The sequence below is a fragment of the Protopterus annectens genome, chromosome 2.part2, assembly GCF_019279795.1.
Source record: "Protopterus annectens isolate FY-2018-M chromosome 2.part2, PAN1.0, whole genome shotgun sequence".
Classification (NCBI taxonomy): Eukaryota; Metazoa; Chordata; order Ceratodontiformes; family Protopteridae; genus Protopterus; species Protopterus annectens.
In genome coordinates this window covers 185898151-185921419 of record NC_056730.1, presented here as the reverse complement: position 1 = coordinate 185921419, position 23269 = coordinate 185898151, and the positions used below count along the sequence as shown (strand labels likewise).

Here is a 23269-nt window from a genome sequence, read left to right as displayed (position 1 = left end):
ATTTGCGAACTGCTATCACCGCACGGCAAGAAAGACTGGAGAAGATGGCGTCGGCTGTCAGCTTTGTACTCCTGGCGCTCTGACGTCAGGGAGCATGGTTGAACAGCCGACGCCGGACCCAGACTTTGGGATTCTGGCCGACCGAGGACTGCCTGCCGGCAGGGGAGAACCCTACAGTCATGACTGCAACAGTGAAACACGATGAACATCCCGATCACCAGAAACTCACCCTCGCAATAACAATAGATCCAAACTACAGAACATACACATGTCCACTGCATGGATTGTATAAACTTTTTGCAGGGGGATAAACCCAAACACCCCCCTGAACTTAAACATACCAACTCCATGGTCACACAACCATGGGAAGTAAGGACAATGGTCTTGCACATAGTGACTTCTAACATGTTCAACCACATGATTTGTGGTATACCACTTTTTGAAGCAACACAAGTCAGCTCACTAATGAAATGTTCAATGATATACCAAGTGACTAAAAGCATCAAAAACATTAAAATGGCTTCATGCTAATAATACAGTGTGGAAAATGTGCATTACCTGTGCATATTTTGCAGTTGAGATCAAACAGGTGTGTTTTGTGTTGATTTGTTGTATCTTTTGTAATTTCAACTTTTTTTTCTACTTCGACTTCCTCTACTTTCTCCACTTTTTCAACAATCTTTGGGTCTGGCTCCTAGAAAAAAAAACAGTAATGTAACAGCCAGAAAGCATGGAAGGAGTTTTTAAGCATGACCACAACACCAACTACCACAGCAAAGTTATTGCACGACTACTGGATCCAAAGTAACGAAAAAAATCACAGTTTATATAAAATTTTCTTTAATCACCAACCATTCTAGCGCCTCGGTACAAACACCTTTACAGAACATAACATCTTAGAAAAAAAGCACTCCTTAAATACAAAAACCCATTCTCAATTAAATGTTGATTGCACTATTAAACAATTAAAACATCTTCCTCTTAAAAGTAAACATCTCCAATTCACTTCATTATTAAGCCCCATAGGAGCCAATGTATTTTATTTCAATATATAAATTGATTCCTTATAAAAAAGTTTATTTTTAACACCAAATCATTGTCATATTTCACAATGTTTTGTTCTAAAACTGCACCTTGTCACAATAAATGACTACTTGCATGTATGTCTTTAAAATGTGCAGATATAACTTTTTCTTCTCTTTTATTCTTAATGTCCCTTATGTGTTCTAAAAATCGAAATCCTCCTCATTGCTGGTATATGTTTAATTTAAATTACCACCATCCGAAGAAACAAACGAAATGAAGTTCTTCTGAAACTTCCTTGTTTCTGCTGATACTTTCTAAGCTTCTGATTGGGAGCCGCTACAAAAGCCCTCCCACTTTCATAGTCACCAATGTTTCTTTGTAATTTTGTCTTTTTATACTCAATTAGCACAGATTCAAGTGCTTTCAACTGGCCAGTCAATTTATTTAACAAATTATCAGTACATGATGCACCCAGGGAGTTAAAAATCTCATTTGACAAAGCAGATATGTCCTGTTTTAACTTTATCTCCTTTTTCTGATCTCTTCCTAACAAAATTTTAAGCCACTCCATTACACATTTGTGTGATGCCGCTATCCAGCGCTCTTTATACTGTTTGTCCACCACACATTTCTCATCAAAAGGAGTGCTTAGATTTTTAATAAAACGTAACCCCCTGGGTGTAATGTTTAAATCTATATAGCATTGTAGAACTAGGACATTATAACGCACTCTCGTTTCTTTCTCCAGTAACTTTTCAAACCTGTCACAAATCCCTTTCTTATCAGCCGGAACCTCATTCATTACAAGGTTAAGAGACATGAAGGGATTAGGCACACGTTTCTGTCTTTCGTTAAAATACATTTCCGTGAACTGCTCTGAATTGTGACATACATTTGAGTTGCCGGTATGGTTATCATTATTACCACCAACCAAATTTTGTTGCGCATTAAAATAACGTTCCATAAGTCTTTCAGAACCAGCCACCGAAGTTGTTCCATCATTACTTCCCCTTACAACAGGGACTTCATCCCTAAGGACTCTTGGAAAAATCCACATTTGGATCCGAAGGCAAATCAAGCACGACCACAACACCAAACACCACAGCAACGTTATTGCACGACTACTGGATCCAAAGTAACAAAAAAATCACAGTTTATATAAAATTTTCTTTAATCACCAACCATTCTAGTGCCTCGGTACAATCACCTTTACAAAACATAACATCTTAGAAAAAAAGCACTCCTTAAATACAAAAACCCATTCTCAATTAAACGTCAATTGAACTATTAAACAATTAAAACATCTTCCTCTTAAAGTAAACATCTCCAATTCACTTCATTATTAAGCCCCATAGGAGCCAATGTATTATATTTCAATATATAAATTGATTCTTTATACAAAAGTTTATTTTTTAACACCAAATCATTGTCATATTTCACACTGATTTGTTCTAAAACTGCACATTGTAACAATAAATGATCACTTGCATGTATTTCTTTAAAATGTGCAGATATAGCTTTTTCTTCTCTTTTATTCTTACTGTCCCTTATGTGTTCTACAAATCGAACTTGAAACATTCTTTTTGTTTCCACAATATAATACAAATTGCATGGACATCTAAGTACATAAATTACACCTTTACTGTTGCAAGAAAACACATCTTTATATATGTATTTAACCTCATTAATACCTCCAAAATTTGTAAGAATCTGTGTACACACTGAACATTTTCCACATGGATGGGTCCCAGGACTCCAGTTCAATTGTCTAATATTTACAGATGGAAATACAAATTTTCCATGTACCAACATATCTCGTAAACTTCTACCCCTTGTGTAAGAAAACATTAAGGTTTTAGGTAATATTTTTGATCATAATTTATCCCTTCTTAGAAATTCCCAATAATGTTTAACTAGACTGGCAATCTCATCACTTTTAACATTATACATACTTACAAAAAACATTTTTTCTCTTTCATCAGATCTTATTCCATGTTGTATCATTCTATTATTTGATGTTAATATTTTCCCATATTTCTATTATTATTGCCAAAGACTCTTCCTTGTGCTTCTTCTATAATATTTACATCATACCCCCTTCTTAAAAACATCCTAGCTGATTTTTCTATCTCCTCTCTTAGTATTCCCTCATTATTACACAACCTTGACAGTCTTAAAAACTCACTATAAGGAAGAGATGAGATCAGATGTGGAGGGTGACAACTTGTAGCATATAAACATTGATTGCCGTCTTCAAAGTTTCTATGAACCTTGGTTTGGATAGTCCCTTGGATAGTCCCATTTCTTAGTCCTTCCAAAACCAAATCCAAAAAAAATCACCTTATTTCCTTCCTGTAATCCACTAAATTACAACCTGTTTTTACAAATTCCTGGACCTGATTTCTACCCCCTTCACATATAAAAATCACACCATCTATGTACCTGAAATATGTTATGACATGTTGTTTCACAAACATTTGTTTGTACAAAAATCTGTTCTCAAAGAAAGCCATAAACAAATTGGCATACATGGCAGCAAAAGGAGCTCCCATGGCTGTTCCTTGTTTTTGTCTATATATTTGATAATATACAAAAAAATTACAAAGAGACATTGGTGACTATGAAAGTGGGAGGGCTTTTGTAGCGACTCCCAATCAGAAGCGTAGAAAGTATCATGGGAAACAAGGAAGTTTCAGAAGAACTCATTCCGTTTCATTTGTTTCCTCGGATGGTGGTAATTTAAATGAAATGTATACCAGCAATGAAGAGGAATATCCCCCTTTCCCTAGACCGCAGAGGGGGGAAGAACATCAGCAGCACTTTCGTGGAAACAATGAGCAACAACAAGGACAGAAAAGGAATCGGAGTTACCAGAACGGGGCAAACAGAAAAGACTCAGGACATTTTAACAATAAAAAGACTAAATGGTACTGATTTTTTATGTAATAAATTTTTATGTAATGATGTGAATATGGTAGTGAACATCTCCAATTGTGAATTAACAAGGGAACAAATATGTGTACTTAATTTAGGACTGAAGTTTGTCCCAACTAATATTCCTAGATTTCACGTGTTACAGCAAGAGTTTTTTAGGTTAATACATAAACTGCATTTAAAAGTATTTTTTAATATGAATGATAATAAACTGTTTGAAAATATTGAACACAGTTCTTCGGATGACAGTTTTTATTCGTGTTATGATGGTGGAAATATTGTTATGTGAAATCGATGAAAGTAATGCATACTATAAATTGAACATGGAAGACATTCCGATTGCTAATAAACTTATTCCACCTTTCCATAACGAACTATTGCACACTTTTACTCCATGATTAAATTTGCTAGGGAAAATATTTGTAAATATTTAAAAAATAAGAGAGAGAGATAAGATATAATTTAACATATGCAGAGTGGAAAGCTCTACAAGAGCTATGTAATAAAAAATAAATAATTAAACCTGCTGACAAGGGTAATAAAATTGTAATAATGCATGTGTTACAATATCATAAGATGTGCTTAGATCATTTAAATGTTAAAGAAGTTTATGAATTGAGTGAAAGTAGTAAATATGAAAAAGCCCAGACAGATTTCATGAATTTGTTAGAAAGGTTATTTTGACAGGAAAGATGTGGAGAAAAAACTTATATGTAAAAATAATGAATTAGCAGTGTTTTTTTGTCTACCAAAGATTCACAAAAATATAACTGAACCACCTGTGAGACCGATAATTTCAGCATGCAGTTATTTTTTACATAATATTGGTATGCTGTTGCATCAGATTTTAATTACATATGTATTAAAAATACCTTCATATATTCAAGATAGTTTTGACTTTTTGAAGAAGATTTCCGAAACTGTATGGAATAATGACATATACTGGTTAGTTTTGGATGTAAAAAGCCTATATACATCGATTAGACATGAAGATGGCATTTCTGCATTGTATTTTATGCTGGGGAGAGTCCTTTTTCTAACTTTGTGGTTGAGTTAGTGGACTTTTGTCTTAAAAATAATTTTTTGTATATAATAATCAAATATATAGAGAAAAACAAGGAACAGCCATGGGAGCTCCATTTGCTCCCATGTATGCTAATTTGTTTATGGCTTTCTTTGAGAACAGATTTTTGTACAAACAAATGTTTGTGAAACAACATGTCAAAACATATTTCAGGTACATAGATGATATGATTTTTATATGTGAAGGGGTAGAAATCCGGTCCAGGAATTTGTAAAAACATTGGAAATAACCCCTTTGGGTTGTCATTTAGTGGATTACTGGAAAGAAATAAGGTGATTCTTCTGGACTTGGTTTTGGAAGGACTAAGAAATGGGACTATCCAAACCAAGGTTCATAGAAAATTTGAAGACAGTAAACAATTTTTATATGCTACTAGTTGTTACCCTCCACATCTGATCTCATCTCTTTCTTATAGTGAGTTTTTAAGACTGTCAAGGTTGCGTAATAATGAGGGAATACTAAGACAGGAGATAGAAAAATCAGCTAGGATGTTTTTAAGAAGGGGGTATGATGTAAATATTATAGAAGAAACACAAGGAAGAGTCTTTGGTAATAATAACAGAAATATGGGAAAAATATTAACATCAAATAATAGAACGATACAACATGGAATAAGATCTGATGAAAGAGAAAATTTTTTTTTAAGTATGTATAATGTTAAAAGTGATGAGATTGCCAGTCTAGTTAAACATTATTAGGAATTTCTAAGAAGGGATAAATTATTATTAAAAATATTACCTAAAACCTTAATGTTTTCTTACACAAGGGGTAGACGTTTACGAGATATGTTGTTACATGGAAAATTTGTATTTCCATCTGTAAATATTAGACAATTGAACTGGAGTCCTGGGACCCATACATGTCGAAAATGTTCAGCGTGTGCACAGATTCTTACAAATTTTGGAGGTATTAATGAGATTAAACACATATGTAAAGATGTGTTTTCTTGCAACAGTAAAAGTGTAATTTATGTACTTAGATGTCCATGCAATTTGTATTATACTGGGGAAACAAAAAGAATGTTTTGAATTCAATTTTTAGAACACATAAGGGAAATTAAGAATAAAAGAGAAGAAAAAGTTATATCTGCACATTTTAAAGAAATACATGCAAGTAATCATTTATTATTACAAGGTGCAGTTTTAGAACAAATCAATGTGAAATATGACAATGATTTGATGTTAAAAAATAAACTTTTGTATAAAGAATCAGTTTATATATTGAAATATAATACATTGGCTCCTATGGGGCTTAATAATGAAGTGAATTGGAGATGTTTACTTTAAGAAGATGTTTTAATTGTTTAATAGTTCAATCAACATTTAATTAAGAATGGGTTTTTGTATTTAGGGAGAGCTTTTTTTTCTAAGATGTTATGTTCTGTAAATGTGTTTGTACCGAGGTGCTAGAACGGTTGGTGATTAAAGAAAATTTTATATAAACTGTGATTTTTTCGTTACTATGGAAGGAGTTTTTGTTTGATAAGTTCTGTAGAAATTAAAAACACAATGTAACAGCTGTACTGCTCACTACAGTCTTGGCAAAAATTAGGATAATACAGAACTTGTGAGAAAATCCCGAATACTAGCCAAGAAACTACAAAACCTCAAACATTTCTTAATAAACACCTACATAAACAATAATTCCCTGAGATTCTGACCTTACCAGAAGACCTCCAGAATTACTGCACAACAGCAAGAACTTGTCAAAAGGACCTGAAAGACCGACTGACACCCGTCTGGAACAGGTTCGTAGGTGTTTACTAGTCTAGTGACCACAAAGGCCTTTTTAAGCCTAGCCATGCAACCCAAACCTCTAGCAAGTTTTCGTACCTTTGGTAAGTGTAAGCAGGGGCTTGGGAGATGAACCATTTACAGGCTGCCTGTGTCCATTAGAGACACAGGTGCCAAACCAGGGATGAGTTTCCTGTTTCCCATCCAACTGTCCAAGTTACACATGAATTGGGTTAGGGAGGAACTTTGCTTCACATGGATGGGGAGCCTATTCCAGAGAAGGGGCTGTCTCTGGGATAGACACCTAGCTCTCCAGCAGGTCCTATTTAATTTCTTCTTCAGATGTCCTTGAACTGCTACCCTGCCACCAACTTCATAAAATCTAGTATAAAGTGGTGGTTATTCAATCTTTCCTGCATTTATTGACCAAAAATGATCTAGTTGCTGGCTAACAAGCATGGAAGTAAGTGGTCCCTGCTGGCTCACCCATCCTGGAGTGGAAATGGCTCTGGCTTGCCACAAGGAGGACACTTAGCAGGTGTACAAAAAGTTAGGTGGAGTTTTAATCTGCTGAACACCCATTTTCACAGTCCATCTGAGCACTGGCAGCCAGCAAAGGTACATTACTTTCCAGAGAAGTCAGCAAAGGCAGAGCTTGGAGGAGATGCTTAGGGAGGAGGGAAATCCTCCCAAGAAAAGAAGGTTGGGCTGATCCACAGGACCTGCAAGCTAGCATGTTCCTTACCATCTGGCTCACACTAAGAAACAGAGTGTCAATATGAATTTCTGAACATGAATGAATGGGCACCAAAATGCTAAATTCAAGTACACTTGAATGAATGGGTCAGCTGGATGCCAGTAGTGGAGCAATCTGGCAAGGTCATGTGGAGGGAGCAAGGAAAACAATTATCTAGACAACCTACAAGGCAAATTGCCATCTCTGATATGAAATGCTTGTAATTAATGAGCAAAGGTTAACAAAGAGACAGACCACAGCATTTCAAAGAATGCAGTACACCAGCTGCATATGGCATGGAGACATTCATCTGCTACAGTGTAGTCTTGAGGATCCAATGCTACAATGAAAACCTCACAGAGCTAACATATGATGTCCTTCCATATCAATGTTGCAGTATTCATAACAAAGGATCTCCTGCCAAGGACATCCCATCTGGCCAGTATGCCACAGTCTTCAGTACTTACAGGGATTGTCCATCACACATACACCCCCCATGCATGGAGTAGGGTATAAAGGTGACACATAGATGCTCACACCCAAACCTTCTTTGCCAACATTCTGAATGCCTTTCTTCTGGGATGGTTACCAAGCTGTTTTTTCAGATAAGTGCCCCATTAGGGTTTCGCCCGATCTTTTTTTTATTTAGTGTAGTTGGTTTTATGTCATCCAGAAAGGGAAAATGTCAGTCTGGGAGGCAAATTCCCTATAAAGACGGTCACGACCAGTGTCTCCTCTGTTTGGCTGTTTTTCACAATCATACGCAGCACATCTGCCAAGCTTTTGTCACTATAGTTCTCTCTCTTACCTATTTACATTGAAAACCAACATCTTATGCTGTTGGCTCAAGGTGCTATGGTGGAGTTTTCCTGTACCTATGGTTAGCCATCAGCCAAGAAAAAAGGCTAAAAAACTTGGGTCTGATACAACTGCTGTCCTGCCTCTCCCGGACATCTCCCTTGAGACTAATGAAAGCCTGCTGGGTTACCTGGTAGTCGATTCCGATTCCTCTGCCATGACTCCATCAGAGGCCGTCATGGATCCGACTTCTTGCACATCCACAGAGGCTTTACAAATGTCTGCACCAGAAGTTGAAAGGGAACCACGGCTGATTGTATTCGAGGGACCCAAGGGGGATTCTGCAGATTTCAATGAGGGAGGAGATCCCTCCTGCTTACTGAGTGTCACCAAGATTCTGAATCTCCTAGGGTGTTTTGTGCAAACGTCCAACAGAAAAACAAGCATATTCCCCCTGCAGTTAAGGATCCCCAACAAGAATGGCAGGATTTTACTCAGGTTGTTTAATGCTTTAATTGTTTTTAGTCATTATTTTAATTGCACTTGTTTTTAGTCATTTTTTTAATTTAATTGCATTTATTTAAACTGTATTTGCTTTAATACTGCTACACACTCACGTGTGTTAATTTGCACTGCATTTGAATTGCCTTTACTGCTGTTTTAGCTGCTTTTCTGTAAAAAAAAAAAAAGTTCTAAGCTTGTTTCCCACTTTTCCTGTAACTAGTCTAGTCCAGATGCAGACTTGCTGTATCCAGGACTGTTTGTAAGCTTCTGAGCCCCCCAAGCCTTTCTGTGTCGGAGGGAAGCCTTCTAGCTCATCAGCGGGAGTGGTAAGCACTAGGTAGCCTATCTACCACAAGAGTAGTAGTTTCTGGCCCAGAAATTGTATTTTATTGGCCGTTTGGGCAATTTTTCCATCCATTTCAACTTTCTGGTTTAAAAGCAAGCATTTGTGCTTGTTTCCCGCCTTTCCTATAACTAGTCTAGTCCAGATACAGATTTGCTGTATCCAGGACTGTTTGTAAGCTTGTGAGCCCCCAAGCCTTTCTGTGTTGGAGGGAAGCCTTCTAGCTTATCAGTGGGAGTGGTAAGCACTAGGTAGCCTATCAACCACAAGAGAAGTGGTTTCTGGCCCGAAATTGTCGTTACTGGTCCTCTGGGTAGTTTTTCCATCCCATTCAACTTTCTGGTTTAAAAGCCTGCGTTTGCGTGGATTTGCACTTGTTTAAGCTCCGCTCAGCGGCACCGATCTGAGGTAAACTATCACTGGTGCCAAAATCTCTGCTCTTCAGTTTTTCCCTTAGATCTTGGTAGTTCTTTCTCTCTTGCACTTCAAATAGCCGAATCACTTTGCACTTCAAGAGGTTTTTGTAGCAACTATTACAGCACACCTAAGTGCTATAAGAACTAGTCTTTCTTCACGGAAATAGCTCAAGGACTTAGTAGTTATGACGACCCGTCCTGGCATGATTAAAGGGCAGTTTCCTGTGCTTTCTCCTGTTAACCTGGTGCACTTGGGCATTCTGAGGCAGTGTAGCAACTGCCTCATGTACACAGACAACCGTCTCCACTTACCTGCCAACACTCAGATTTGTGAGAGATGCATTTATATCACTAAACTGGAAGCTATGCACTCCCCAGCCAAGACCAGACTAGCTGGTCAAGAGGAGAAGGTCAACACCTGCATCTCACCATGCAGAATACATAGCCCTCCAGAACACTCACTATCACAGCTCTTACATAAAAACACAAACCACACACCCACCTTTGCGGAGGCTCTCAACAGAAATTTACCCAAACAGCAGAGACCTCCAAGACAGAAAAGCACTCGACTACCACAACACAGCACAAACCACAGGACACATGGCTCACCTCCACAATGTGCCACTCAACCTAAGCCCCTAAGGCTAAACACCTTGCCCAATACACTAATCACAGGTGACTCAATAGTGAGGTACACAGATGTCCCACTCACTAGGTTGAATAAGGAGAAGGTAACAGTCAGCTATTAGGTGTCAGAATCCGACACATATCACAACACTCAGGTCACTCCACAACAAGTACAAGTATGACTCTGTCACTGTCCATGTGGGTTTGAATGACCTGAGACGCACCTCCCTGGACTACATGAAAAGAGACATGGTGGAGCTCTCGGATTATGTGGCTCAGGCAGGTATGACATTAACCTTGAGCGGTATCTTACCATCACCCAGAGAGATAACACAGTACAAACAAAAAATAATTGACTTCAACAATTGGCTAAGGTTCTGGTATCATTCTAAGGGGATCCAGTATCTGTCTGCTTGGGATGACATGGTTGACGGACCTCGATGCTTTGCCAGAGATGGCCTGCATCTGTCACCCCTGGGTTTCCGGGTACTGACTAAGGCTCTTCCCACCCCTAGAGTGCCTTTTTGAGGTGATGTTCCAAAGACTAAATTACCACAGTAACAGCTGTAAATAAATGCAATCCGAGGGTCATGCTACTCAATGCTAGAAGTCTAAACCTCAAGATGCATTCACTCGAAGCACTCCTCAAAGCTGAGAACATTAACATTTGTGCTGCGCTACCAGGCTATACCTCATTCCACACCTTTCAGCCCCGAAACATGGACTGAAGCTCCAAAGGCGGTGGTGTCTCCATATTTATAAAGGATATGCACACCTCAAGACTAGCAGCCCAGCATAACGCATCTGAGGTACAACTAACACTGGGTAAGCCGGAGATCCAGGTCATAGCCTGCTACATGTCCCAAACCATGTCCCTTGACTCTCACTCCACATTCCTATGCATCCTGGAATCTACCAAGGTCCAACCCAACACTCTCTCAACTACTCCTCCATCAACTGGGAAAACTACTCAAGCACCAATACACTGGCCCAATGCTTCTTGGAATTCATCAATTCCAATGACCTGGACCAGCTCATTCTGACCCCCACTAGATGAAGCAACATCCTTGACCTGGTTATTACTAACATGGGCAGCCATTGCTCTACACCAACAGTCAATCCCTCCCTGGTCAGATCCGACCATAAACTAATTACCATGGAAATCCACATCTCACCCACACCCACTGCAAAGGTATTCACCTTGAAAAATGTCTCCAAAACTGACTTTGGACTCCTAAAAACAGAGGTGGCTAAATTCACGGCACCCATGCCAGTGAAAAATAGCTGCATGACTGCCGAATCATACACCAATGCACTGTATGAACATGTACATAAATGCATGGAACTAGCCATACCCAACAGAGCCAAGAAGCACTCCTCCAAAAAAGGAAGCCAATCTGGTGGTCCCCAGTCATTAATAAACTCTACAACAGAAGGAAGAAATTGTTGCAGAAAAAGGTGAAGTCCCAAGACAGGAAAAACTTTGTTGACATCCCTCATCAAATCCTCTAAAGCCAGCTAGGAAGGCATAATCGCGGCAGACACTAAAAACAATCACAAAGCCTTCTACAGTTATATCAAGAACCTCAATTGCAATACCCAGATTTGCTCAGAGTTACTGAAGAATGGTACCTCCTATACTGAGCCAGCAGATATTGTCAATGTGCTGGCCGACAGATTCAGTGCCAACTTTACCCCTCTCTCTCCCCTAAAGGACCAATCACAATACCAGAAGAATGCCAGGCATCCAGCATTACTGCAGCACCAGTTAAAGCTGCATTGTCCAAGGCCAAGAATACAGCTTCCATGGGACCTGATAATATCCCTGGCTGTGTTCATGCATGAACTACAAAGCGAACTTGCACCACATCTGTGTGCCCTGTTCAGTCACAGCTTCACCTCAGACTTTGTCCCTACCGAATGGCACACTGCAACAGTCATCCCTCTCCATAAACGGGGAGCGACTACAGACCCTGGGAATTATCACCCCATTAGCGTGACAAATCTGATATGTAAAGCTATGGAACGCATCCTCATGGACCTGATTACCAAAGACATAGGAAATCTCCAAACTCTGGACCCCATGCAGTTTGGCTTTGTGAAAGGGAGATCATGCCTCCTCAACCTGGTTGATTTGTTTGAGTCAGTCACCAGGGCTGTGGATGAAGGTAAGACAGTGCATACAGCCTATCTCGATCTGGCCAAGGCCTTTGATACCATTCCTCACTCAGGAATTATTGATAAACTCACCAAACTAGGCATCAACCCCTATATCACTAGGTGGGTTGCAAACTGGCTCACAGACAGAACACACAGTGTGAAAGTAGCGAGCTCCAAGACAGACTGCTGACCAGCCTCGAGTGGAGTTCCACAGGGATCAGTCCTGGGTCCTCTCCTGCTTGGCATCTACTTCTCAGAAGTCTAGGCCAACACAAAGGGACTCTGGCTGACCAAGTTCGTATACGACTGCAAGCTGGGAGCCATTATTAACTGCCCAAGTGATGCAGACTTCCTACAGCAAGGCCTCACTGAGACCAATGACTGATGTTGAAACCATGGCCTTAAGCTTAACACCAAATAATGCGTAGTCATCCCCTCTGGTAAAAACTCAGCTCCCACTAATTACCACATCAATGGGAGCCCACTGCACACTGAAGGCATTATAAGAGATCTGAGGACACAGGTTGACAGCAACCCCTCTTTCGACCACCACATTGCCACTGTGGTCAGAAAGTCATTTTATGTGGCACATCTCATTACCAAGGGTTTTGCATCCAGGAAGAAAGAGGTCATTGTCTCTCTCTCTCTACTCTTCCCTCATTAGACCAATCATCGAGTATAATGCCCCATTTGGCATGTACCTTGCTAGATACCTGCAACAGCTGGAGAGGCCACAGAAGTACCTCACGAAGAGGGCCCTAGGTGTTACACACATGCCCTACATGGACAGACTCAAAAGACTCCAGCTATTCTCTCTCTCATATCGCCTACTTAGAGGCGATCTGTGCTTGACTTACAAAGCCATGTCTGATGCAGTTCTGTTAGAAATGCTACGTCTAAAGAAATCCCAATCCCTCCGCACTACACGTTCCAGACACCTCAGCCTCATTACCACAATCAACCGAACACGCTGGAGGGACAGGTTTCTCACCCAGAGACTGCCCATGATCTGGAACAGAATTCTCATACATGTCAAGCAGAGCACCTCGTCGTCCCTCTTCAAGAGAAATCTTGATAAGTGGATGGGTAATAGAAAGTTCACCACGGGGATCACTGCAGTGGCTCTACTTGATAGAAGCACTGGGAACTAACGTCGGGCGGCACAATGCCAGAGCACTTCTATGGGCTAGGCTTGTAAAGGCTCCAGGGCATTAGCCTAGTACACACCTATGAACCTATAAAGCCTCCTCAAGGGGGGGGGGTGTCTCTGCCTGCTCATCCCTGGTCTTACACTCCTCTTAAAAGACCTAGGTACGCAGGATTCCTCTGAAGAGAATCAGGATTCTGGGTAAGAGTCCTTAACCTACTCTTCTCATATCCCTTCCCACTGGAGCAATGTTCAAAAGAAAAGGATTATATTAGTCCATATTCCACTTTAGAGAAACTCTCCTTTGGGGACAGTGTTATTCATATAATGGAATTCTTTAAGCTGGATTGCCCTCAAGTTTCTAATATCCAGAAAAAATATTAAGAGCTCTTTCAGATATAGTCTCCCAAGACTTCTACTATTTCCCCTGTTCTGGCTGCCCTTCTGGATACCTTTTCAGCAGCTTCTGTGGTCCCCAATTCTCAGCCCTCAGCTCCCAAGAAACATGACAGACTTTACAAGATGCCTGATGAATGTAAATTTCTGTATAAATGCCCTTCTGCTGATCATTCTGTAGTATGTCTCTTCTGACAAGCCCTCCAAGCTGTTGCCCTCTATGAAGCTGCTCCCTTCAGACAAGGATAGTAGGGCTACTGAGCGGCTGGGCAAAAAGTTTTACAGTGCTGCCACTTTATCCTTTCATGCCATCAGTTATATGACCAAGTATGTTTTAGCCCTCCTTTCTCAGGTTTCCAAAGTCGTTTCTGACCTTCATGACTCAGAAGGGAAGACTTCTGCCCTTACACTGTTGGGTGCTACCTCCGAAGTTGCTTGCTACTCTATAAAATGCAGCTATGATGCAGCTGAATCCTCCTCCAGGGCTGCTGCCTTTGGTTCAGTTATGAGGCATTACTCTTGGCTTTAAAGCCAAACTACTGGATGCTCCTATGGATAATAAAAATCTTTTTGGTGCTGCTGCTGAACTTTTCAAGTCTCTCCAGGATAAAGGTAAAGCCTTGCAAGAGATGAAAAGTACAGTTTTGTACCTACCATAAATGTAGATGTTCAAGTGCTCATACTGCTGCAGTCATTACAGATGGGTTATCCTGCCGTCAGGCGGGTCTTCGGTCAGCTGAATTCCAAAGTCTAGGTCCGGCGTCGGTTGTCGTCGCTTCTTCCCTGACGTCAGTGCGGCAGGGGTATAAAAGAGGCAGCCAACGCCATTTTCTTCTGTTTTTCTTGCCCCAGATGTCAGGTGCCCCCAGAAGGAAGGCAAAACATAAAGTTATGCAAACATGCAATATAGAATAATCAAAAAACAGTAGTTGCAAGCAAATACACCATAAGAGAATACCCCAAATAGGTTGTATGATAAGGTGTTTGTCATAAGGCCTGCCCTAAGAGGGGACGGGGGGGGGGGGGTAACCTGGACTGCAGCTGTATGAGCACTCGAACATCTACATTTATGGTAGGTACAAAACTGTACAATGTTCATCGTGCATACAGCTGCAGTCATTACAGATGGGAAGAATCCCAAAGCTAAGTAGGGGTGGTAGACACTAAGTGGAACTAGGAGAAGCGAGGATGCCCTGCAAGACTGCTGTGGCAAAACCCGCTCTAGATTTAGAGAATAGTGGAAGGTGATAGTGCTTGGAGAAAGTGTGCACTGAACTCCAGGTGGCTGCTTCCAAAATGTCCTTGGTAGGGACCCCCCTGAGGAAGGCTGCAGAGGTAGCTGTGGCCCTGGTGGAGTGGGATCTGATGCATGCAGGCACAGTTTTTCCATGAAATGAGTAACAAAAGCGTATGCAGTGGGCTATCCATTTTGAAATTGTCTGTTTGGAAATAGCCTTTCCTTGAGCACCTGCAGCATAGGACACAAAGAGTTGCTCGGATTTCCTGAATGGCTTTGTCCTGTCCAAATAGTAATGAAGTTGTCTGTGAATGTCCAAGGAATGTAGTAGTCTTTCCCCTTTGTTTTGTGGATTAGGATAAAAGGTAGGTAAGTGGATAGTCTAATTCAAAGCTACACTGGATACTACCTTTGGCATAAAGGTAGGGTTGGTTCGTAAGGAAACTCTGTCCTGATGGAAAATGATGAATGGCTGCACAGCCATGAGGGCCTGTAGCTCTGAAACCCTGCGTGCTGAGGTGATAGCCAGAAGAAAGGCTGTTTTCCATGACAAGTATTGTAGTTCTGTTGAAGAAGCTGGCTCGAAGGGAGGAAGGGTCAGCTTTTCCAATATGAAGTTGAGGTCCCAAGCAGGGACTGGTGGTTTCCTTGGGGGTTTTATATTCTTTGCCCCTCTGAGGAACTGCCTTAAGAGAGGATGAGAGAATAAAGGAGGATCTGTGTTGTATTGTGCAGAAATGGCTGAAGCGTGGATCTTGATGGAGGAGAAGGAAAGTCCACTGTTTAACATCTCAGCTAGGTACTGTAAAATTTGAGGTATATTTATTACCCAAGGATTCTGGCCATTTTCTTGATTCCAGGCACAAAATCGTTTCCATTTGGCGGAGTAGGCTTTTCTAGTAGAAGGTCTTCTGGCCTCCAAGATGACATCCTGCACCTCCTTGGAGAGGAGAATCTGTTGGGAAATCAAGGAATTCTCCATGCAGCTAGATTTAGGGTTTTGAGCTGGCTGTGAAGGGTTTTGTAGTTGTGCTGGGACAACAGAAGAGGGACTAGAGGTAGGATCTATGGTGGGGAATGTGTCAGGCTCTTCAGGAGCGGATACCAGTGTTGTCTTGGCCAGTCTGGAGCAATGAGAATCATTTTCGGCCTCTCTGCTCTGGCTTTTAATAGAACTTTGGGCAGCAGAGGAAGAGGCGGGAAGGCATAGACTGTCAATGTTGTCCAAATGAAAGAAAGTGCGTCCACTTTCCAGGCCTGTGGATGATAGGTCCTTGAACAAAATTTTTTCAACTGGCAATTTCTGTGGGTAGCAAAGAGATCTATGTCTGGCTGTCCCCATGCCTGAGTTATCTTTGTGAAAACTTGAGGATGCAACTTCCATTCGTGTGGATCTGTCATATTTCTGCTTAGGTTGTCTGCCAGTGTGTTTTCCTTCCCTGGCAGGAATTGTGCCTGTAGTTGAATTTGCAATTCCAGTGCTGTGTTCCATAGGGTCATGGCTTGCCTGCACAGGGGGTATAAATGAGTTCCCCCCTGTTTGTTTATGTACCATATCACTGTGGTGTTGTCTGTCCTTATCAATAGCTGGCCTGGATGCAGTAGGTCTTTGAAGGCCATAATAGCATTTTGCACGGCTAGCATTTCCTTTTGGTTGATGTGGAGGTGCTTCTCTTTTCGGGTCCATTTTCCCTGAATGCACTGATCTGTCATGTGTGCTCCCCAGGCGTAGTCTGAGGCGTCTGTTGTGATGATTTGAGTTGCTTGAGGTACACAGAAAGGGAGACCTGTGTTTCTTTGGCAAGCTTGAGCCCACCACAAAAATTCCTTTTGAAGGCATGGAATGAGTGGTATAATTGTTTCCAAGCTGTGGCTGTGTTGAGACCATAAGTTTTTTAGGTACCATTGATGTTTCCTCATATGCAGCTTTGCACATGGGATTAGTAGGATGCAGGATGCCATGAATCCCAGAGCCTGCAGGACTTTCCTTGCAGTTAGCCTGGTGAAAGTTGCCATTTTGCTGAAGTATTGAGACAGTTGCCCTTGTTTGTCTGGCGTGAGGTAGGCCATCTGGGTGGTTGTATTCAAGCTGGCACCCAGGAAAATTATTTGTTGAGAGGGTATTAGTTTTGATTTCTTTTTGTTGACTGTGTATCCCAGGAAGTGCAACAGTTTTATTACAAACGCCAGGTGCTGCAGTAGTATGTCCTTGCTGTCCGCTTGGATCAGGCAGTCGTCCAGATATGGGTAGATTTGTATCCCTTGTAGTCTGCAGAAGGCGATTACTGATGCCAGGCATTTCGTAAACACTCTGGGCGCAGTAGATAAGCCAAAGGGCAATGCAGAGAATTGGTAATGGGTTGAACCTGCAAGAAATCTGAGGTATCTTCTGCAATCTTGTCTGATAGGGACATGCAGGTTTGCCTCCTTGAGGTCCAATGTTACCAGCCAAGACTCCTTGCCCAGCATGGGAAGAAGCTGCTGTAATGTGAGCATCTTGAATTTTGGCACCTGTAGATATGTGTTTAGGATGGATAGGTCTAAGATAGGTCTCCAATCTTTGTCTTTCCTTGGTACCAGGAATAGTCTGGAATAAAACCCTTGACCTTGTTCTTTTGCAGGTACCTCTTGAATCGCTTTCATGTCCATGAGAGCTGAAATTTGTTTTTGTGCCTCTGCCCTTTGATTTTGTGGCAGGTTTGGCATGCCTCTCATTTTGGAAGGGTGTGAAAGTGGAACCTGTAGCCTCTGTCTATAATGTCCAGAATCCATTTGTCTTTTGTAACAATATGCCAATTTTTTGAGAATAATGCCAGTTTTCCGCCCAAAGGTGCTGCCATTAAAGCTTTGCTTGGCAGGTGTAGGGGGAAGTCATTGTGTCTGTTTTCTAAAAGACTGTGATCTATCTTCTCCACCTCTTGGGGTTGGTGCTTGCCACTGTCTGGCTCTGAAAGATCCTTGAGGTTGCCCTCTACCCCTTGGGCATCTGTATCTGCCCCTTTGAGGTCTGTCCGTGGCTGGAAAGGACCAATTTTTTGAAGGCCAGTTTCTGCTGAAACGTGGAGGTTGTACCTGCAGGAAATCTTTCACTGTTTGCATTGATTTCGCTTTTTCCTCCATTTTCTTTAGTACCTCCTCAGCTTTAACACCAAACAATACATCTTTTTGAAGAGGTGCATCTAATAATTTAGCTTTGACATGATCTGGTAAGGTTTGCTCTTTGAGCCAAGCATGCCTATGTATAACAGACCCCGTAACAGCAGCTCTACATGAGGCCTCTAAAGCATCAAAACCACACTGTAAGGTATGTTTACCCACTTGCTCTGCACCATGCAACAAATCCTGCAACTCTTTTAAATCTGGTTGTTCTGGTTGTGGCATTTTGCTTTTCAGCTGAGATATCAAAAACTGTTGATACTTTAACATATGGGACTGACAGTTTAATGCCCTCATGGTTAAAGTGGCCGAGGTGTACACCTTTCCCCCCCACCTTTCTAAAGCTCTGGAATCTCTCTCTGAAGGTAATGGGTTTTTAGCAGTAGAGGCCTTAATTCCCTTGGGACCCTGTGAAATAGTTTCTGGGTCAGCAGTATGGCTTTTATATAGGAACTGGTGAGAATCAGGAACCCGGTAATACCTGTCTGGTTTAACAGGAGCTGGAGGCAAAGAATCTGGATTAAGGCTGGCTTCTGTGTACACATCATCCAATACATCTAAAACAGGAGGGATAGCCAGGGGCCTATGCTGGGGGAGCAGAAGAAATTCCCTGAGCCTCTTCTTGGAATCTGAGTAATCTTGGCCTTCCCAGTGAAAGTGTTCCCTCAATGTATGCAGGGTTTCCCCAAAAGAGTAGTCCTCAGTGGGGAGACCGAGGAAATAGACTCCTCTGCATCAGAGTCTTCGAATGGAGAATAGGCATAATCCTGGTCCTCAGATAATTCTGAGGTAATAGAAGCTTGATCTGAGGAAGGGTAGTCTTCCTCTAATCTGGGCCTTTTGTCAGAGGGGGGTTGAGAACCCCTGATAAGAGTAATCAAATCCTCAGCCATTTTAAGCATCTGCTTTTTAGGCATGGGGCCTTGAGAGGGGGTCTGAGGACCCTGTTTTTTGGTTTTCATGGCTGCTTTAGATTTAGTGAAGGCTTTAATAGAGAAGGAGGAACGCCTGAAGACACCTTGAGAAATGGCAGGCCTGTCTAAATTCTGAGTTTCCCCGCCAAGAGTGGCGTCGGTATCTGCAGTAGGAATGGGGACCGAGGAGCCTGCGACCTCAGGTACTGAAGACACCGGTAATGTAGTGTCATCGGTACTCAGGGGCTGCGTAAGCGCCTCGCAGAGTACCGGAGAACCGGTAGTCAGCCTTAGTGTGGTCTCAGTAGACGGTGCAGACCTCGTATGTCGGTCCTTATCTTTGCGTCTTTTGCTCAAAACTGGAGTCGGAGTATCAGACGACATAATATAATTAAATTTTTTGCCAAAATAGTGAAGGGCGAACTCCGCCCGGCGCTTAATAGTGCGCTTGTTGAATCTAGCTCAAAAATGGCAGGCCGAGACGTCGTGGTCTGGGCCTAAGCAAGGTACACAGAAAGAGTGGAAATCCTTATGCGGTATTTGCTTCCCACATGAAATGCAATTATTAACTTTGTCTGACATCGGTCTGAGGCAAGAAAAGTTTCAACGGGTACTTAGCTTTCAAGAAGACTTCGGCTGAAATACTTTCGTAAATCTCAGGAGCTGGCCGACCGGCACTTGCGAACTGCTTCTGCTTCGGGCACCGCGCGGCAAAAAAGACTGAAGAAAATGGTGTCGGCTGCCTCTTTTATACCCCTGCCGCACTGACGTCAGGGAAGAAGCGACGACAACCGACGCCGGACCTTAGACTTTGGAATTCGGCCGACCGAGGACCCGACTGATGGCAGGATAACCCATCTGTAATGACTGCAGCTGTATGCACGATGAACATCATATTTTTGTTTCTCCTATCCCCAAATTTCAGAAGAATTATCCTGCCAAATCTGCTTTTGTTCGTAGCAAGTCTTACCCTCCATCTAAGTGCAAAATGGGTTCTAAACGTGTGTCTCCTGCTAAGTATGCTCAAACCCCTCCTCTCAGAAACCTGCTTTTCAGGACAAGCTGGGTTCCATTTGATAATTTCTTTCCCCTTTCCCTAGGGCAGGTTCCCTTACCGCCTTCTTTCCTTTTCTCTTCCAAATTGGTTATGAATCACAGCAGACTCTTGGGTTCTTTCCATTATCCACCAGGGATATTTTATGGTTTGGAAATCCCTTTCTCCTTTTTTAGACATTCCTCAACCTCCTCAAGAACAACTTCCTCTTTTCTGAGAGGTGCTCCATTCTCTTTTGGTTTACGGCACCATTCAAGCTGGATATTTCCCAGCTCAACACCATCTCAACATTTCTTCCTTTTGGATGATGTCTCTTCACACTTTATTTCCATTTTTCTATCCCAGGCCTTTCTGGTATCTTTGTATTCCCAAGGATACCTACCTTCATATCCCCATCCATTCCCTTTTCATGAAATTTTTATGCTTCTCTGTTTCTTCCTTGAATTTTCGGTTCTCTGCTTTGCCATTTGACCTCTCTACTGCCCCAAGGGTATTAACCAAATGTCTCCCTCCTGTCATTGCTTTCTGCAGGATGAGAGGAGTTCAGATCTTTCCTTATTTGGATGATCTGCTCATTCAAGCTTCTTTCTCCTGAGGCACTGCTTCAGGATCTCCAGTTTACTATTTATCTGTTGCAGAGTTAGGTTCACCATAAACTTACAAAAATCAGCTAAGACCCCTTCTCGGGAACATGGTTTCTTTGGTTGCAGGATCCAGCCCATCCCCATGCCAGCATCTCTGCCTGCCTCCAAGGCCCTGTCTCTCATTACCCTTTTCCAGTCTCTTCTTCTCCTGGCTTCAGTCACGGCCAGGGAATTTCTCAAGATTCTCAGGTTCATGGCTTCTACCATTCCCATGCTCCCTCTGGACAGGCTCCACCACAGTGGTACCTCAAAATTCAGTGTTGCTCAAACACTACCACCCCCCCTGGAATTCCTGGTACCCTTCCTTCCTTGTCTCAAGCATGAGCTTCAGTGATGGATTCATCAACTTTTTCTCAAACTGGGGATTCCTTTCCACGCTGCAGCTCCAACTCAAGAGCCCTTTACAGATGCCTCAGATAAGGGATGGGAGGTTTCCTTCAGCTCTCTCAAGATTCAGGGTCTCTAGCCTCTTCATCACAGGTCAGACCACATCAAGATAAAGGAAATGAGGGCCCTGCTTCTAGCACTTCAAGCTTTTCATTCTGTGAAATTTTTGAGGGGCCCAGGATGAAAGAGGGAATGAAAAGCCTGTAAAGCCACAAGCACAGCCCTCAATTCCTTTACAGTGGCGTGGTTTGACATAAGCCTGGCAGGCAGAACACTGCTTATGGTCGTGGGAAGCACCCAAACAGAAAAGACACTGGTAGTGATGGTCTGTATGGGGAACCTGCCTCCCACACTAACATTTTCCCTTTCTGGTTGATATGAACCCAACAGCACTGAAGAAAAACGAAAGATAAGAGGAAATCAAATTGGGGCACTTATCTGAAATGTGGCTTGGTAACAAGCACAGCAGAAGGACCTTCAAAAAAAATGAGGTTCTGACTGGCGGCAAAGAAGTTCTGAGTGTGTGTTCCCGTTCTTCACCTTTATGCCCTACATCTTATGTAGGGAGCATATGTGTGACATATGATGCCTACAAGTACTAAAGGCTTTGGTATACTGTCCGAACGGTGGGCTATTCTTGGCAGGAGACCCTTTGGTTAAGAATACTGCAGCAGTGATATGGAAAGACATCAAAAACATGTACATCAAGTAAGGGAAGAAGAGGAAGAAAGGAACTATGGAGGAGAGTAAGAAAGACCCCCCCCCCCGTCCAAAAGGTAGGAAACAGAGAAGAACAAGGGGAAGGAGGGTGAGATAGAATACAGAACAGTGAAAAGCAGGACATGTACTGTTATGGTAAGTTGTTACATAACTGTAACACGTCCTTCTTTATCAATGCTGCAGTATTCTTAACAGGTGGGAGAGTACAAAAGCTACCAGAGAGGATGGGAGGAGGAAGCCACAGAGAAGCCCACCAAGAACTAAAGGATGGCCATGGCAAAACCTGCCCTGACCATAAAAATAACATCCAACATATAATGTTCAGTAAATGTTTGCACAGAAGACAATGTAGTAGGTAGTATCCAGACCCATGAAAAAGCATCTGAAGAGGGAACCCATCCTAGCAGAATAAGCACAAAGAAGAGGAATGAAGCTTGCCATGAAAAGAATAACAAAAGGAATGCCTTAGAGATCCAGGAGAAGATGTTTTTCTTGGAAACAGCCAGATCCAATTTCCTGGGATTAAAAGAAACAAAAAATGCTCATATTTCCTGACATCTTTAAACTTATCTAGGAAATACCTGAGTTATCTATGTAAATCCAAGGTATTCAGAATCTTCACACTAACATTTTTGTGGAGAGGGGAAAAAGAAGGCACTTTGACTGAAGGACAAACCCTTAATACCTTGGGCATAAAGATAGGACAAGTACAAAGACAGACCCTGTGTTTGTGACGAAAAACAAAAACAAAAAAAAAACAGGAAAGGTGGGACTGCCATGCTGCCATGAATGTCTGAATTTCAGGAGTCCTCTTGGCAGAAGTAAGAGCTACCAGCAGTACAGTTTCTGAAGTACAGTGCAACAAAGAAAAAACTGCAGGCTCAAAGGGAAACAGTTAACTTCTCAAGAACAAAATTAAGGTTCCAGGAAAATGGAATAAGCTTTCTTGGTGGCCTAATATGAAGGAAGCCTTTCAAAAATTGTTTTACTGCAAAACAAGAGGCAAGGGATGGTTTCAAAGGCAGTCAATCAGAAATGGCTGACAAATTAGCTTTAACAGATAAATATGCCGGACCAGAAATGAGCAACTCCCACAAATAGAAAAGGACCAGAAGAATATCCACAGAAAAAGGGTCCAGGTTATGCATAAGACACTAAAGAGAAAATCTCTTCCATTTAGCCATATAGCATTTACAAGTAGTGAGTTTTCTGTCTTCCTGCAAAACCCAAAGCATGTCCTCAAAAAATTAATG

At 41.8% G+C, this 23269-nt stretch overlaps 1 protein-coding gene across 3 annotated transcripts in view; it reads right to left on the bottom strand.

Moving 5' to 3' along the window:
- The window catches only part of PHF3 (PHD finger protein 3), a 2404159-nt gene that overhangs the window by 805569 nt on the left and 1575321 nt on the right, over nt 1-23269 (bottom strand). For all 3 annotated transcript variants that reach the window (XM_044063854.1, XM_044063855.1, XM_044063856.1), the window contains one exon: nt 559-694. In XM_044063854.1, coding sequence (XP_043919789.1) covers nt 559-694 — 136 coding nt within the window. The remainder of the gene's footprint in view (nt 1-558; nt 695-23269) is intronic.